The 16,564-nt window shown below is 44.1% G+C and overlaps 1 protein-coding gene across 6 annotated transcripts in view; it reads right to left on the bottom strand.

Annotated features, from left to right (window-relative positions):
- The window catches only part of GAK (cyclin G associated kinase), a 296,935-nt gene that overhangs the window by 8,138 nt on the left and 272,233 nt on the right, over nucleotides 1-16,564 (bottom strand). For all 6 annotated transcript variants that reach the window (XM_063914275.1, XM_063914274.1, XM_063914276.1 and 3 more), the window contains one exon: nucleotides 6,153-6,329. In XM_063914275.1, the coding sequence (XP_063770345.1) occupies nucleotides 6,153-6,329 (177 nt within the window). The remainder of the gene's footprint in view (nucleotides 1-6,152; nucleotides 6,330-16,564) is intronic.

Here is a 16,564-nt window from a genome sequence, read left to right as displayed (position 1 = left end):
GCCTCCTCCCGCCCAGCCCGCTCCCGCCCAGCGACTGCGCCGGCGCACTGCAGCGCATGAGCAGTTCCGACCCAATTGCTGCGCTGCGATAAACTGCAGCGAGCGATCGGGTCGGAATGACCCCCAATAACGCCACACACTGCTCAAATCTCCAAGTGACGTTTTACAAATCGGAGCCATGTATATATTTAAACCAAGAATAAAAAAAACAACAAAAAAATTCAGGAGTGGGTTTGTCAGTCCATTCTAGACAGGGCTAATGGATACCCTTTTTAAAGATATAGTTAAAATACCTACACATAAGAGTGACTTTCTAAATGTATCCTGTAAAAATAAGATTTTACTCACCGGTAAATCTATTTCTCGTAGACCGTAGTGGATGCTGGGAACTCCGTAAGGACCATGGGGAATAGCGGCTCCACAGGAGACTGGGCACAACTAAAAGAAAGCTTTTAGACTACCTGGTGTGCACTGGCTCCTCCCACTATGACCCTCCTCCAAGCCTCAGTTAGGATACTGTGCCCGGAAGAGCTGACACAATAAGGAAGGATTTTGAATCCCGGGTAAGACTCATACCAGCCACACCAATCACACCGTATAACTTGTGATACTATACCCAGTTAACAGTATGAAATATAACTGAGCCTCTCAACAGATGGCTCAACAATAACCCTTTAGTTAGGCAATAACTACATACAAGTATTGCAGACAATCCGCACTTGGGACGGGCGCCCAGCATCCACTACGGACTACGAGAAATAGATTTACCGGTGAGTAAAATCTTATTTTCTCTGACGTCCTAGTGGATGCTGGGAACTCCGTAAGGACCATGGGGATTATACCAAAGCTCCCAAACGGGCGGGAGAGTGCGGATGACTCTGCAGCACCGAATGAGAGAACTCAAGGTCCTCCTCAGCCAGGGTATCAAATTTGTAGAATTTTGCAAACGTGTTTGCCCCTGACCAAGTTGCAGCTCGGCAAAGTTGTAAAGCCGAGACCCCTCGGGCAGCCGCCCAAGATGAGCCCACTTTCCTCGTGGAATGGGCTTTTACTGATTTAGGATGCGGCAATCCAGCCGCAGAATGCTCCAGCTGAATTGTGCTACAAATTCAGCGAGCAATAGTCTGCTTAGAAGCAGGAGCACCTATTTTGTTGGGTGCCTACAGGATAAAAAGCGAGTCAATTTTCCTGACTCCAGCCGTCCTGGAAATATAAATTTTTAAGGCCCTGACTACGTCCAGTAACTTGGAATCTTCCAAGTCCCTAGTAGCCGCAGGCACTACAATAGGTTGGGTTCAAGTGAAAAGCTGATACCACCTTAGGGAGAAACTGGGGACAAGTCCTCAATTCTGCCCTATCCATATGGAAAATCAGATAAGGGCTTTCACATGACAAAGCCGCCAATTCTGACACGCCTGGCCGAAGCCAAGGCCAATAACATGACCACTTTCCACGTGAGATATTTTAAATCCACAGTTTTAAGTGGCTCAAACCAATGTGATTTTAGGAAATTCAACACCACGTTGAGATCCCAAGGTGCCACAGGAGGCACAAAAGGGGGCTGAATATGTAGCACTCCCTTTACAAATGTCTGAACTCCAGGCAGTGAAGCCAGTTCTTTCTGGAAGAAAATCGACAGAGCCGAAATCTGGACCTTAATGGAACCCAAGTTTAGGCCCATAGTCACTCCTGACTGTAGGAAGTGCAGAAAACGACCCAGCTGAAATTCCTCTGTTGGGGCCTTCCTGGCCTCACACCACGCAACATATTTTCGCCAAATACGGTGATAATGGTTTGCGGTTACTTCTTTCCTGGCTTTTATCAGCGTAGGAATGACTTCCTCCGGAATGCCCTTTTCCTATAGGATCCGGAATTCAACCGCCATGCCGTCAAACGCAGCCGTGGTAAGTCTTGGAACAGACAGGGCCCCTGCTGTAGCAGATCCTGTCTGAGCGGTAGAGGCCATGGGTCCTCTGATATAATTTCTTGAAGTTCTGGGTACCAAGCTCTTCTTGGCCCATCCGGAACCACGAGTATCGTTCTTACTCCTCGTCTTCTTATTATTCTCAGTACCTTTGGTATGAGAGGCAGAGGAGGGAATACATAAACCGACTGGTACACCCACGGTGTCACTAGAGCGTCCACAGCTATCGCCTGAGGGTCCCCTGACCTGGCGCAATATCTATTTTTTTGTTTAGGCGGGACGCCATCATGTCCACCTGTGGTCTTTCCCAACAGTTTACCAACAGTTGGAAGACTTCTGGATGAAGTCCCCACTCTCCCGGGTGTAGGTCGTGTCTGCTGAGGAAGTCTGCTTCCCAGTTGACCACTCCCGGAATGAACACTGCTGACAGTGCTAAGACGTGATTTTCCGCCCATCGGAGAATCCTTGTGGCTTCTGCCATCGCCATCCTGCTTCTTGTGCCGCCCTGTCGGTTTACATGGGCGACTGCCGTGATGTTGTCTGATTGGATCAGTACCGGCTGGTTTTGAAGCAGAGGCCTTGCCAGACTTAGGGCATTGTAAATGGCCCTCAGTTCCATTATATTTATGTGTAGGGACGACTCCTGACTTGACCAAAGTCCTTGGAAATTTCTTCCCTGTGTGACTGCCCCCCAGCCTCGAAGGCTGGCATCCGTGGTTACCAGGACCCAGACCTGTATGCCGAATCTGCGGCCCTCTTGAATATGAGCACTCTGCAGCCACCACAGTAGAGATACCCTGGTCCTTGGAGACAGGGTTATCAGCCGATGCATCTGAAGATGCGATCCCGACCACTTGTCCAAGAGGTCCCACTGAAAGGTTCTTGCATGGAACCTGCCGAATGGAATTCTGCTTCGTAAGAAGCTATCATTTTTCCCAGGACTCGTGTGCAGTGATGCACCGATACCTGTTTTGGTTTCAGGAGGTCTCTGACTAGAGATGACAGCTCCTTGGCTTTCTCCTGCGGGAGAAATACTTTTTTCTGTTCTGTGTCCAGAACCATCCCCAGGAACAGTAGGCGTGTGGTAGGAACCAGCTGTGACTTTGGAATGTATAGAATCCATCCGTGCTGTTGTAGCACTTCCCGAGATAGTGCTACTCCGACCAACAACTGCTCCTTGGACCTCGCCTTTATAAGGAGATCGTCCAAGTACGGGATAATTAAAACTCCCTTTTTTGAAGGAGTATCATCATTTCTGCCATTACCTTGGTAAAGACCCTCGGTGCCGTGGACAGTCCAAACGGCAGTGTTTGGAATTGGTAATGGCAATCCTGTACCACAAATCTGAGGTACTCCTGGTGAGGATGGTAAATGGGGACATGCAGGTAAGCATCCTTGATGTCCAGGGATACCATGTAATCCCCCTCCTCCAGGCTTGCAATAACCGCCCTGAGCGATTCCATCTTGAACTTGAATTTTTTTATGTATGTGTTCAAGGATTTCAAATTTAACATGGGTCTCACCGAACCGTCCGGTTTCGGTACCACAAACAGTGTGGAATAGTAACCCCGTCCTTGTTGAAGTAGGGGCACTTTGACTATCACCTGCTGGGAATACAGCTTGTGAATTGCCTCTAGCACAGCCTCCTTGCCGAGGGAGTTGTCGGCAAGGCAGATTTGAGGAAACGGCGGGGGGGGGGGGGGGGGGGAGACGCCTCGAATTCCAGCTTGTACCCCTGAGATACTACTTGAAGGATCCAGGGATCCACCTGTGAGCGAGCCCACTGATCGATGAAATTTTTGAGGCGGCCCCCCACCGTAACTGGCTACGCCTCTGGGTCCCCCGCGTCATGCGGTGGACTCAGAGGAAGCGGGGGAAGAATTTTGATTCTGGGAACTGGCTGACTGGTGCAGCTTTTTTCCTCTTCCCTCGTCTCTGTGCAGAAAGGAAGCGCCTTTGACCCGCTTGTTTTTCTGAAGCCGAAAGGACCGTACCTGATAATACAGTGCTTTCTTAGGCTGTGAGGAAACCTGAGGTAAAAAAAAATGTCTTCCCAGCTGTTGCTGTGGATACGAGGTCCCAGAGACCATCCCCAAACAATTCCTCACCCTTATAAGGCTCTATGTGCCTTTTAAAGTCAGCATCACCTGTCCAGTGTCGGGTCTCTAATACCCTCCTGACAGAATGGACATTGCATTAATTCTGGATGCCAGCCGGCAAAATATCCCTCTGTGCATCCCTCATATATAAGACGACGTCTTGAATATGCTCTTATGTTCGCAAAATAGTATCCCTGATTGACAGGGTCACAGACCACGCTGCAGCAGCACTATCTGCAGGTCTCAGTCTAGTACCTGAGTGTGTAAATACAGACTTCAGGATAGCCTCCTGCTTTTTATCAGCAGGTACCTTCAAAGTGGCCGTATCCTAAGACGGCAGTGCCACCTTTTTTGACAAACGTGTGAGCGCCTTATCCACCCTAGGGGATATCTCCCAGTGTAACTTATCCTCTGGCGGGAAAGGGTACGCCATCAGTAAATTTTTAGAAATTACCAGTTTCTTATCGGGGGAACCCACGCTTTTTCACACTTCATTCACTCATTTGATGGGGGAACAAAACACTGCCTGCTTTTTCTCCCCACACATAAAACCCTTTTTTAGTGGTACTTGGGTTAATGTCAGAAATGTGTAACACATTTTTTATTGCCGGGATCATGTAACGGATGTTCCTAGTGGATTGTGTATATGTCTCAACCTCGTCGACACTGGAGTCAGACTCCGTGTCGACATCTGTGTCTGCCATCTGAGGGAGCGGGCGTTTTTGAGCCCCTGATGGCCTTTGAGACGCCTGGGCAGGCGCGGCTGAGAAGCCGGCTGTCCCACAGCTATTACGTCATCCAGCCTTTTATGAAAGGAGTTGACACTGTCGGTTTATACCTTCCACCTATCCATCCACTCTGGTGTCGGCCCCACAGGGGGCGACATCACATTTATCGGCATCTGCTCTGCCACCACATAAGCCTCATCAAACGTGTCGACACAGCCGTACCGACACACCGCACACACACAGGGAATGCTCTGACTGAGGACAGGACCCCACACAGCCCTTTGGGGAGACAGAGAGAGAGTATGCCAGCACACACCAGAGCGCTATATAATTTAGGGATTAACACTATATTGAGTTAATTTTTCCCAATAGCTGCTTGTATATACAATATTGCGCCTAAATTTAGTGCCCCCCCTCTCTTTTTAACCCTTTGAGCCTGCAAACTACAGGGGAGAGCCTGGGGAGCTGTCTTCCAGCTGCACTGTGAAGAGAAAATGGCGCCAGTGTGCTGAGGGAGATAGCTCCGCCCCTTTTTCGCGGACTTTTCTCCTGCTTTTTTATGGATTCTGGCAGGGGTATTTATCACATATATAGCCTCCGGGGCTATATATTGTGATATATTTGCCAGCCAAGGTGTTTTTATTGCTGCTCAGGGCGCCCCCCCCCCCCCAGCGCCCTGCACCCTCAGTGACCGGAGTGTGAAGTGTGTATGAGGAGCAATGGCGCACAGCTGCAGTGCTGTGCGCTACCTTGGTGAAGACTGATGTCTTCTGCCGCCGATTTTCCAGACCTCTTCTTGCTTCTGGCTCTGTAAGGGGGACGGCGGCGCGGCTCCGGGAACGAACACCAAGGCCAGTTCCATGCGGTCGATCCCTCTGGAGCTAATGGTGTCCAGTAGCCTAAGAAGCCCAAGCTAGCTGCAAGCAGGTAGGTTCGCTTCTTCTCCCCTTAGTCCCTCGATGCAGTGAGCCTGTTGCCAGCAGGTATCACTGTAAAATAAAAAACCTAAAATAAACTTTCTAGGAGCTCAGGAGAGCCCCTAGTGTGCATCCAGCTCGGCCGGGCACAGAAATCTAACTGAGGCTTGGAGGAGGGTCATAGTGGGAGGAGCCAGTGCACACCAGGTAGTCTAAAAGCTTTCTTTTAGTTGTGCCCAGTCTCCTGCGGAGCCGCTATTCCCCATGGTCCTTACGGAGTTCCCAGCATCCACTAGGACGTCAGAGAAATGGTCTAAATAGCCAGGATTTTCTAATTTACATAAAAGCACAACGTTTGCTTACTTGTAATGTTGTAAATGTATTCTAGATGGGCAATGGGTACACAAGTGTGAGGTCACACCATATATCTGACAATTACATATATTGCTATATGATGCCTACCCCTGCAATATGAAAGCCTTACCTTATCAGGGTGGACTATAAGCACTGCTTTTCTGTAATATCTTTTCACTTGATTAGGCGTTACTAGCTCAGACATGTTGACAGGCTTCCATTTTGTTTCTCCTTCCCAAAGCACAGTATGAAGCGTAGAGATCAATGCTCTTATATTCCTTTCTTTTCCTTCTATCCAGTCTAAAATCTAAAATAAAGGATGACATCACGATAAATGAGGAATCTCCGCATATGTACCAAATATTCTACACAGAAAGGCAAAGCAATGGTGTGTATCCTCCAAAGTCGTAAACAGAAGAGTGACTGATAGATCGCTAAATAACAAAAAAAAAGGTCTCAGTTGCATTTGCTGCCCCCCCCCAATTTAAAAAAACATCAACCAAAATTGGATAAAAAAATATCGCCCAAAAATAAGCGTTACTTAAAGCTAGCATCTCACTTCCTGGAATGTATAATTTTAGTGATGTGCAAGGGTCACCAAAGCATCCTGTACAGTTCTATAGTCACCTGATTCTACAAGGAGCGCTGGACCTCTGAACTTCTTGTTTACACGCTCTCAAGAAGCACACAAGGGAGCGGCATTGATAACACTGCTGCCTGATTAAACCACCCAAGTGATCTAGTAAAGACATTGGGTATCTCTGCAAGTTGGGAGCCTGGAGCAGGTAAGCATGTATTGCTTAGTAAAGTTATTTTCCATAAAACTTTAACACAGTGATAAGCTTTTTTCAAATATTTTATTTTACTTTATGCAGCACTATCACAATTACCCAAATATGATTGAAAGTTATAACCATATACTGTACAGGCCATTGTACAGAATGTATTTACGTTTTTGGAATTACAATAACTACAATATTAAGTTTAAATAATAAGCAGACACACATCTATACATTTATATCTCTCTATATGGCTCTATCTATCTATCTACTGTATCTTAAACACAGTCATATACAGCTGTATGCTAAGCTTTGAGTACTCTTGGGTAAGCACAAATACGATGAATATGCTAAATTTAACAGACTGAAAAAACATGTAAGAAATTAATATATACAGTACTGTGAAAAAGTTTAAGGCAGGTATGGAATAAACGCTGCAAGGTAAGAATGCTTTCAAAAATAAAAGCGTTAATTTTATTTTTTTATCAATTAACAACATGGAAAGGTAATGAACAGAAGAGAAATATAAATCAAATCAATATTTGGTGTGATTACCCTTTGCCTACAAAACAGCATAAATTCTTCTAGGTACACTTGCACAAAGTCAGAGATTTTGTAAGATTATAGTCAGGTGTTTGATTATCCAATCATAGCAAACAGGTGAGAATGATCATCATTTTCTTATGTAGGTTGAAACGCGGTCATTAACTGAAACAAACAGCTGTGTACAAGGTTTAAAACTGGGTGAGGAACAGCCAAACTCTGCTACAAAAGGTGAGGTTGTGGAAGACCGATTCATGTCACAGGTCATACACCATGGTAAGACTGAGCACAGCAACAAGACACAAGATATACTGTATCAGCAAAGACTTTCCCAGGCAAAAATTTCAAAGCAGACTGGAGTTTCTAGATGTGCTGTTCAAGCTCTTTTGAAAAAGCACAAAGAAACAGGCAACGTTGGGAACCACCATATATGCAGTGGTTGGCCAAGGAAATTTAGTACATCAGTATACTTACTTCTCTTCAAAATCAGAAAATGTCCAGCAGTACCATCAGCTTAGAATTGGCGGAACCAGTGGGACCCCAGCTGCAACCATCTACTGGGGTGCAGAAAATGGCAGGAGGTGCTCTGGACTGATGAAAATGTGAAATATTTTGTAACAGAAGACAGTTTGTTCGCTGAAGACTGGTACAATAATGATTGTCTGCAGGCAACAGTGAAGCATGGTGGAGGTTTCTTGCAAGTTTGGGGCTGCATTTCAGCAAATGGAGTTGGGGACTTGGTCTGGATAATTGGTGTCCTAAATGCGGAGAAAAGGAGATTTATGGTAGACTTACCATGGTTAAATCTCTTTCTGCGAGGTACACTGGGTTCCACAAGGAAAACATTGGGGTGTAGAGATGGATCTTGATCCAGAGGCACCAATAGGCTAAAGCTTTAGACTGTCCCAGGATGCATTGCGGGGCCTCCTCTATATAATCTCACCTCCAGGCACTGTGAGCTGTTTTGTTAACCAGTCCAATGCAGAAGCAGGTAAAAGAGAAGGCAGATGTTAGTCACATAGAACCACGTTCCCACAAGAGGAGAAGGGACTAGCAGCTAATGCCATACAAACCCAAAGAAGCTAAGTGCGTCAGGGTGGGCGCCCTGTGGAACTCAGTGTACCTCACAGAAAGAGATTTAACCATGGTAAGTCTACCATAAATCTCCTTTTCAGCAGCGGGGTACACTGTGTTCCACAGGGAAAACATTGGGGATGTCCTAAAGCAGTTCCTCAAGGGAGGGGACGCACCTTAGCGGGTATGAGAACCCGGCGTCCAAAGGAAGCATCCTGGGAGGCGGAAGTATCAAAGGCATAGAACCTAATGAATGTGTTCACTGAAGACCACGTAGCCACCTTACACAATTGTTCTGCGGACGCGCCACACCGGGCCGCCCAAGAAGGTCCAACAGACCGAGTAGAATGGGCTTTAATAGCAGCAGGAGCTGAGAGTCCAGTCTGCGCATAAGCTTGTGCAATCACCATTCTAATCCATCTGGCAAAGGTTTGCTTGTTTGCAGGCCAGCCACGTTTGTGGAAACCAAACAATACAAAGAGGGTATCTGACCTCCTGATAGAGGTAGTCCTCTCCATATATATATATATATATATATATATATATATATATATATATATATATATATATATATATATATATATATATATATATATATATATATATATATATATATGGAGAGCCCATACCACATCCAAAGACCGCTGTTTGGAGGGCAATTCAGAAGAGATAAATGCTGGAACCACAATGTCTTAATTAAGGTGAAAAGATAACACCACCTTAGGCAAGTAACCAGGGCGAGTTCTAAGAACTACTTGGTCACGATGAAAAATCAAAAAGGGTGGACGACAGGACAAAGCGCCTAAGTCTGACACCTGTCTAGCAGAGGCAATAGCCAGCAGAAACAGGACCTTGGCCGTTTAAATGGAGACTCTTGCAGGGCATTCAGGACAACAGACAAATCCCATGGAGCCACAGGAGGGACATAAGGAGGCTGAATCCGCAGGACGCTCTGAGTGAATGTATGAACGTCAGGAATAGACGCAATTTTTCTCTGAAACCACACCGACAAGGCAGATCTATGAACCTTGATGGAGGCCAGACGAAGTCCTAAATCTGGACCTTGTTGCAGAAAAGCCAGAAGTCTGGAAGTACTAAACTTGTAAGCATTGTAATTCTTAGCAGCACACCAGGTGAAGTAAGAATTCCAGACCCTATAATAAATCCCTGCAGAAGCTGGTTTGCGGGCCTTCAGCATAGTTTGGATAACCGCCTTGGAGAAACCTTTGGCCCTCAGGAGTGAAGCTTCAAGAGCCACGCCGTCAAAGCTAGTCTGGCCAGGTCCGGGTAGACACAAGGGCCCTGAACAATGAGGTCTGGGCGTTGAGGAAGTAGAAGAGGAAGCTCTATCGATAGACCCTGCAGGTATGAGAATCAATGCCGTCTGGGCCACGCTGGAGCGACTAGAAGTAGAATTCCTCCTTTTGCTTGAACTTCTGTAGTACCCTGGACAGGAGTGACACTGGAGGGAACACGTAGGATCCCTTTTGTTCTTGATCCGAAGACCGGAACTTTGTAATTGTGTCGAGATGCCATCAGGTCTACATCTGGTAGGCTCCACTTGTCCACTAGGAGTTGAAAGACTTCTGGATGAAGACTCCACTCTCCGGCGTGCACGTCCTGATGACTGAGGAAGTCCGCTTCCCAGTTGAGGACCAGCGGAATGAACACTGCCGATATTGCTGGCAGATGGCGTTCCACCCAACAAAGGATTTTTGACACTTCCATCATTGCCATACGGCCTCGAGTGCCGCCTTGATGATTTATGTAAGCCACCGTGGTGGCGTTGTCTGACTGTACTTGAACAGGCCTGTTCTGTATCAGATGCAGGGCAAGAGTCAAAACATTGAACACTGCCCGCAATTCCAGAATGTTTATTGGGAGGAGAGATTCCCCCCTGGTCCAACGACTCTGGAAAGTGTTGCTCCAGCACCGTGTCCCAACTCCTCAGACTGGCGTCCAAAGTCAGGAGGACCCAGTTGGAAATCCAGAAGGCACTGCTCCTGCTCAACTGCTGGTCCTGTAGCCACCAGGTCAGTGACAGACGAACCTCTGGAGTCAAGGAGATCATTTGAGACCTGATCCGATAAGGCAGGCCATCCCACTTGGAAAGGATTAACCTCTGTAGAGGGCAGGAATGAAATTGAGCGTACTCTACCATGTCGAACGCCAACACCATGAGGCATAGTACTTGCATCTCCACTCTTGGGTGAGAGAGGAAGCATATTATCCTGTCCTGAAGTTTCAGGACTTTCTCTGGAGACAGAAACAGTCTTTGACTGTGTGTGTCCAGCAGTGCCCCCAGGTGCACCATGCTCCGAGCAGGGACCAGCGAAGACTTCCTCCAGTTCACGAGCCACCTTGGGCTTGTAGGAAGTTTACCGTCAGGTGTAGATGACTAAGGACGACATCTTGGGAGTTTGCCAGGATCAGAAAGTCATCCAGATATGGCAGGATCCCGATTCCCTGACAACGCAGATGAGCAGTCATCACGGCCATAACCTTGGTGAAGATCCGAGGGGCTGTGGCCGGTCCAAACGGCAGAGCCTGGAACTGATAATGAAGGTTGCCAATAGCAAACCGCAGATATTGCTGATGTGATATGGCAATAGGTATATGCAGATAGGCATCTTGTATATCCAGGGATACCATATAATTTCCGGGTTCCATGGCCAGTACAATGGAGCGCAGTGTTTCCATACGGAACTTGGACACTCACAAATTTGTTCAGTGATTTGAGGTCGAGTATAGGCCAGAAAGACCCATAGGGTTTCGGGACTAGAAACAGGGTCGAGTAGTATCCTCTGCCTCTCTGGGACAGAGGTACCGGCAACACCACTCATGTGTCCAGGAGGAAGCGCATAACCAGGTGTAGAGCTTGCGCCTTCAACGGGTCTGAAGGGATAACTGTCGTGCAGAACTGGCGAGGAGGACGTCTCTTGAAAGATAGATTATAAAACTCACACTAATTTTACTTAGAAAGAGGCAATCGGGCGCACTTATTACCAACTTTAAATAACCTGGATAAGGAAGATTTACAATGCTGCTCCCAATGAATAATCTGCAATTATTCAAACTTAACAAGAAATTACAATAATGTATACATACATGTGTACACAGGGAGCGCTAAATATTCATAATTATCTAATTTATTTAGACCATAAAAAATAGAATGACAATGCACAATTTAATAATAATAAGATATATCAATTAAAAAATTAAAAACCATATCAAATGGACATCTCTTGTGGAAATAAACAACTCAGTTGCTGGTGTTAAAGGGTCCAGATTAGGCTATTTAGCCAATAATTACTGAGCAAGTCCAGAATCCTAGTGTATCGTTAATGTCACCAGCAAGTAGCTTTTAACTGTTAAAAGATGTACTGTAGCAGTCCAATGCCACTTAAATTTAAGCTCACCGCTGTTGGAAGTGTTTCCAAACTCCCATCTATTGCTGTTCAGCGGTGTCCCCGTCTCCCCTGCAGGCTTACCAGTGTGCGCTGATGAACCGTGGCCGCACAGCCGGACGTCTCCGGCAGTGATGTGGAGCCTGATTTGCAGACTAGGTGAGAAAGCTGGATGCAGGCAGCACGGAGCAAAGTGGTGACGGATAGATATAAGTTGATTTCCACAGAGAAATTGTTGGTTCCTTGACGCGTTTCTCCGCTATAGGTAGAGTAGCAGTTTCATCAGAAGGTATACTCAATGTCCACTTTGGAAGATATTTATACAGTGGCCATCCAATCAAAAGGCATTGTCCATTAAATAACAGGTGTAGAATAAACAGGTAATTACTTTGGTGCCTTATCCAGGATTTTGAAACACAATCAGTGTAAATAGAAATAAAACAACCTTTTTTATCATCAATCAAAAAGTCTCCTTATAAGGAGCTCCATTAAATTAAAAAAGAAAGAATGTTTAAGATATTAAGAGCATAAAAATATATATTAATATTCTATATATGGCATCGATCCGGAACATTGCGCAATATACTTCAAAGTCAACCTAATATGATAATTTTGATCCAAGAGCTCTGATAGTCTGGTGGGCTAATGCTGGAGTGCACCAATCTAGACAGATCAACCTCATAGGTTCGATTCCCATGACATTTTCTTAAAAACAAATGTGAGTAATAATTTTTTTTGGGGGGATTTCTTATCTTATTATTTTGTTAACCCAAAAATTACTTCAGAGGAAAAAGAAAATATGAAAAGACTTTCTAATTGGCTACATTATTTATACCAGTTTGTGTTGTGAAGCAGACATAGCATAACTTAACATTGCACAATATAACCCAGTATATTTTCCTTATGACCAAGCATTCCAATAGCTTAATGGGCTAATTCAAGAGAGCACCAAAGTAGATGACTCAACCCCACAGGTTCGACTCGCATATATACATTTTCCCAAAAACCGATACATACAAAATTTATATTTTGTTAATACCATATATTACATAGGATATAAGGAAAAATGAAAACAGGAAATTATGGGAGGAACCTCTAGTTATATTTATTACACCATTCTAGGTTTTGATGCAGACATATCTTAAATTACATATATAAAGATATAATGAGGTAAATAGATTTCCCAGATTATCGGGAGTTTAAAAGACAGAGAAGGAGAAAGAGCTTACTACTACTCCAATTTTAAGGTGATGCAAGGATTATTTGTACTAAGGAGAAAACGCTCCACCCCCGGACCCACGACTGCCATCACCCGTGGCGAGCTAGCTAATTGATAAGAAAGGTGTTTCACCACAGGCGATGGCAACCACACGCCACCAGGAAAGCCCAGGAATAGAGCACCCCCTCCCCCACGGAGAGGGTCAGGCAGGCAAGCATGATGTAAGGCACAACTGTCGCCAAAAACACACACACACACACATATGACCATAGATGGGAGTTTGGAAACACTTCCAACAGCGGTGAGCTTAAATTTAAGTGGCATTGGACTGCTACAGTACATCTTTTAACAGTTAATAGCTACTTGCTGGTGACATTAACGATACACTAGGATTCTGGACTTGCTCAGTAATTATTGGCTAAATAGCCTAATCTGGACCTTTTAACACCAGCAACTGAGTTGTTTATTTCCACAAGAGATGTCCATTTGATATGGTTTTTAATTTTTTAATTGATATATCTTATTATTATTAAATTGTGCATTGTCATTCTATTTTTTATGGTCTAAATAAATTAGATAATTATGAATATTTAGCGCTCCCTGTGTACACATGTATGTATATATTATTGTAATTTCTTGTTCGGTTTGAATAATTGCAGATTATTCATTGGGAGCAGCATCGTAGATCTTCCTTATCCAGGTTATTTAAAGTTGGTAATAAGTGCGCCTGATTGCCTCTTTCTAAGTAAAATTAGTGTGAGTTTTATAATCTATATTTCTGCTATTCTTTGGGCTGCACAATCAATGTAAATTTGATTTTTTTGTAAATACATATTTTGTTTGATTTAAAGTAACGGTATAATGGTATCCATACGGAACATTGCTGATAGGAATCTAAGACGTAATTTATTGTTAAATAATACCATGCAAAAGGAGACAGACTCGGAGACCATCAACCCTCTTGATATGCATCAGCTGTTCTATAAATTAGAGAATTTACTCAAAGCAGAAACAAGACATTGGCTTGACCCGATGCTGCTTGGGAAGTACTTAAAGGAGAAAATGATTCCTAGAGGGCTGAGGATCTTCAAGTCTTGTTCCTTTAAAGAGGATACAAAATTGACCAAGAAGTGGAATGATACATTGGATAAGTGTTCCTTTGAGTTAATGGAACTCTTGGTGGACTATCGTGAGAGCAAAGTAAAATCCCTTTCAGAGGAGATCACATTAATTCAAGAACACCTAAAACCTTTTGAAGTCAGAGCAGACTATAGAGATATGGACTATTCATTGAACCAAAAGATTGAGGAATATGAACAGCAACTAATCTCTTCTAAAAACAAAAAATTACATAGAGATAATTAGGACTATAAATATGATCAAGTGAGGACATACAATAGAGGAAACAGGGATACTTCTACACAAAAAAATAGGAATGAGTTTAGGAAACCGAGACACGATTCAGGGCAGACTAATACTGGTAATTATGAATGGAAAAGAGATCAAAGACCTCCACACAATCCCTGTAGGCAACAAAGGCCTTACACACAAGATTCCCACTCTGGACCTTCTAGCTGTGTAGAAAGAGGAGCCAGGCCCAAGACTAATCATATGTCTAGGGAAACCATACAGCCCTCACAATCTTTTTTAGAGAAGGATCTGTATCCCATGTGGAAGAACAGAAACAGACAAATCCCACAAGCTGTAGCCTCACCAAAAAGGAAACTGTCAGATTTAGAGGGACAAGAGGTGGCAGAAAAAAGTCAGCACAAAAATATAAGAAAAGATTGAGAAATAGAGGGCTATATAATCTCTCAACAAGAACATTAACGGAGAGTGAGAAAGCTGTATTAGCTAAGGGTCTCAAATTTGCACCCTCAAAGGGACCAAACCTGTTTGAACTCTTTGTGGAGCTTAACCGCTTCACCAGAGATCTTTGTAGAAAGCGCTTCTTCATGAATAAAAATCTGAGGAACCGCTCTCAAACAGGTACTCCGATTGTCCTAGATCAGGCGGATCTTGTGGCCATCGATACTCTACGGTCCTTACAGTGTGAAGGTACTGTGGAAGGATCGATTGAACCCATTTTTGATATTGAGGATGTCTCTCTCAGTAGGTTTAGAAAGAAATCAGAATTTTACCCTACACAGTATAAGACTGGTTGCATTGAAGCTTTTTACTCCTCCACACTTAAAGATTTTCAAGAACTATGTAACAATATGTCTAGGACCACTAAACAAAAAAGGAGGGATAATCTACATGCTAATGAGAGAAAAGCAATAGAAAGTCAAAGAAAAGATCATTCAGTTATTATCCGAGCAGCAGATAAGGGAGGAGGTACCGTTATTCAGAACACTGAGGATTATTTGCTTGAAGCAAATAGACAACTCAGTGATCAGAAATATTACATCAAATTATGTGGGAATCCAACGTCGAATTATCAGGCTCTTTTCAAGAATATGTTAGAGAACGCCCTCGACAGTGGTGCAATATCCAAGAATGAATTTCATTATTTAAATTGCCCTCATCCTATTATCCCCACTTACTACCACTTACCCAAAATTCACAAAACTCTTCAGTCACCTCCTGGGCGTCCCATTATTTCTGGTGTTGGGTCCCTCACCACGAATCTATCCGCTTTTGTTGACTTTTTTTTGCAGCCACATGTTAGATCACTCAGATCACATGTTAAGGACACCACACATTTTTTTAATCTAATTGGCAACATCACATGGAAAGATAGCTTTTTGTTAATGACATGTGACGTAGAGTCACTCTACACTAATATATCACATACACTAGGATTGCAGTCAATTGAGACATTTATTATCCGACAGCAATCTCAGTGCCGTTAAACAACAATTTTTGATTGAAGCCATTCAATTTATTCTTACACAAAATTATTTCACCTTTAATAGAGAATTCTTTTTACAGATTCACGGCACAGCGATGGGCACCAGGTTCGCCCCCAGTTATGCCAACTTGTACATGGGTCTCTCTGAGGACATGCATGTCTGGGGGAGCCCGGTGGGGGCGAACCTGGTGTTCTATGGATGCTATATTGATGACATGTTTTTTGTTTGGGATGGGGACTACACATCGGCTACACAGTTTGTTTCCTCCTTGAACAATAACACTTTTGGTTTAAAATTCACTAGCACCATTCACTCTACTAACATCACCTTTCTTGATATTGCACTCTGTATTAGAGACAATAAGATAAACACCTCTACATTTACCAAAGAAGTTGATTGTCACACCTTTTTAAATTACTGTAGCTGTCATCATAGACAGTGGATTAACAACATTCCGAAAAGTCAATTTCTTAGAATCCGTAGAAATTGTTCGGATCAAGAGACTTTTTTACGACAAAGCTCTGAACTTGCGAGTTCATTTAGCGAGCAAGGCTACCCCAGAACAATATTAGCACATGCATTTGATGATACCCTAACCTATGATCGTGCTACCCTCCTAAACCCAGTAGCGAAAGAAACTGATCACATAAGGGGAAACTTTAATA

This window comes from Pseudophryne corroboree, chromosome 1 (genome assembly GCF_028390025.1).
Source record: "Pseudophryne corroboree isolate aPseCor3 chromosome 1, aPseCor3.hap2, whole genome shotgun sequence".
Taxonomy (NCBI): Eukaryota; Metazoa; Chordata; class Amphibia; order Anura; family Myobatrachidae; genus Pseudophryne; species Pseudophryne corroboree.
This window is presented reverse-complemented; position numbering and strand designations above follow the sequence as displayed.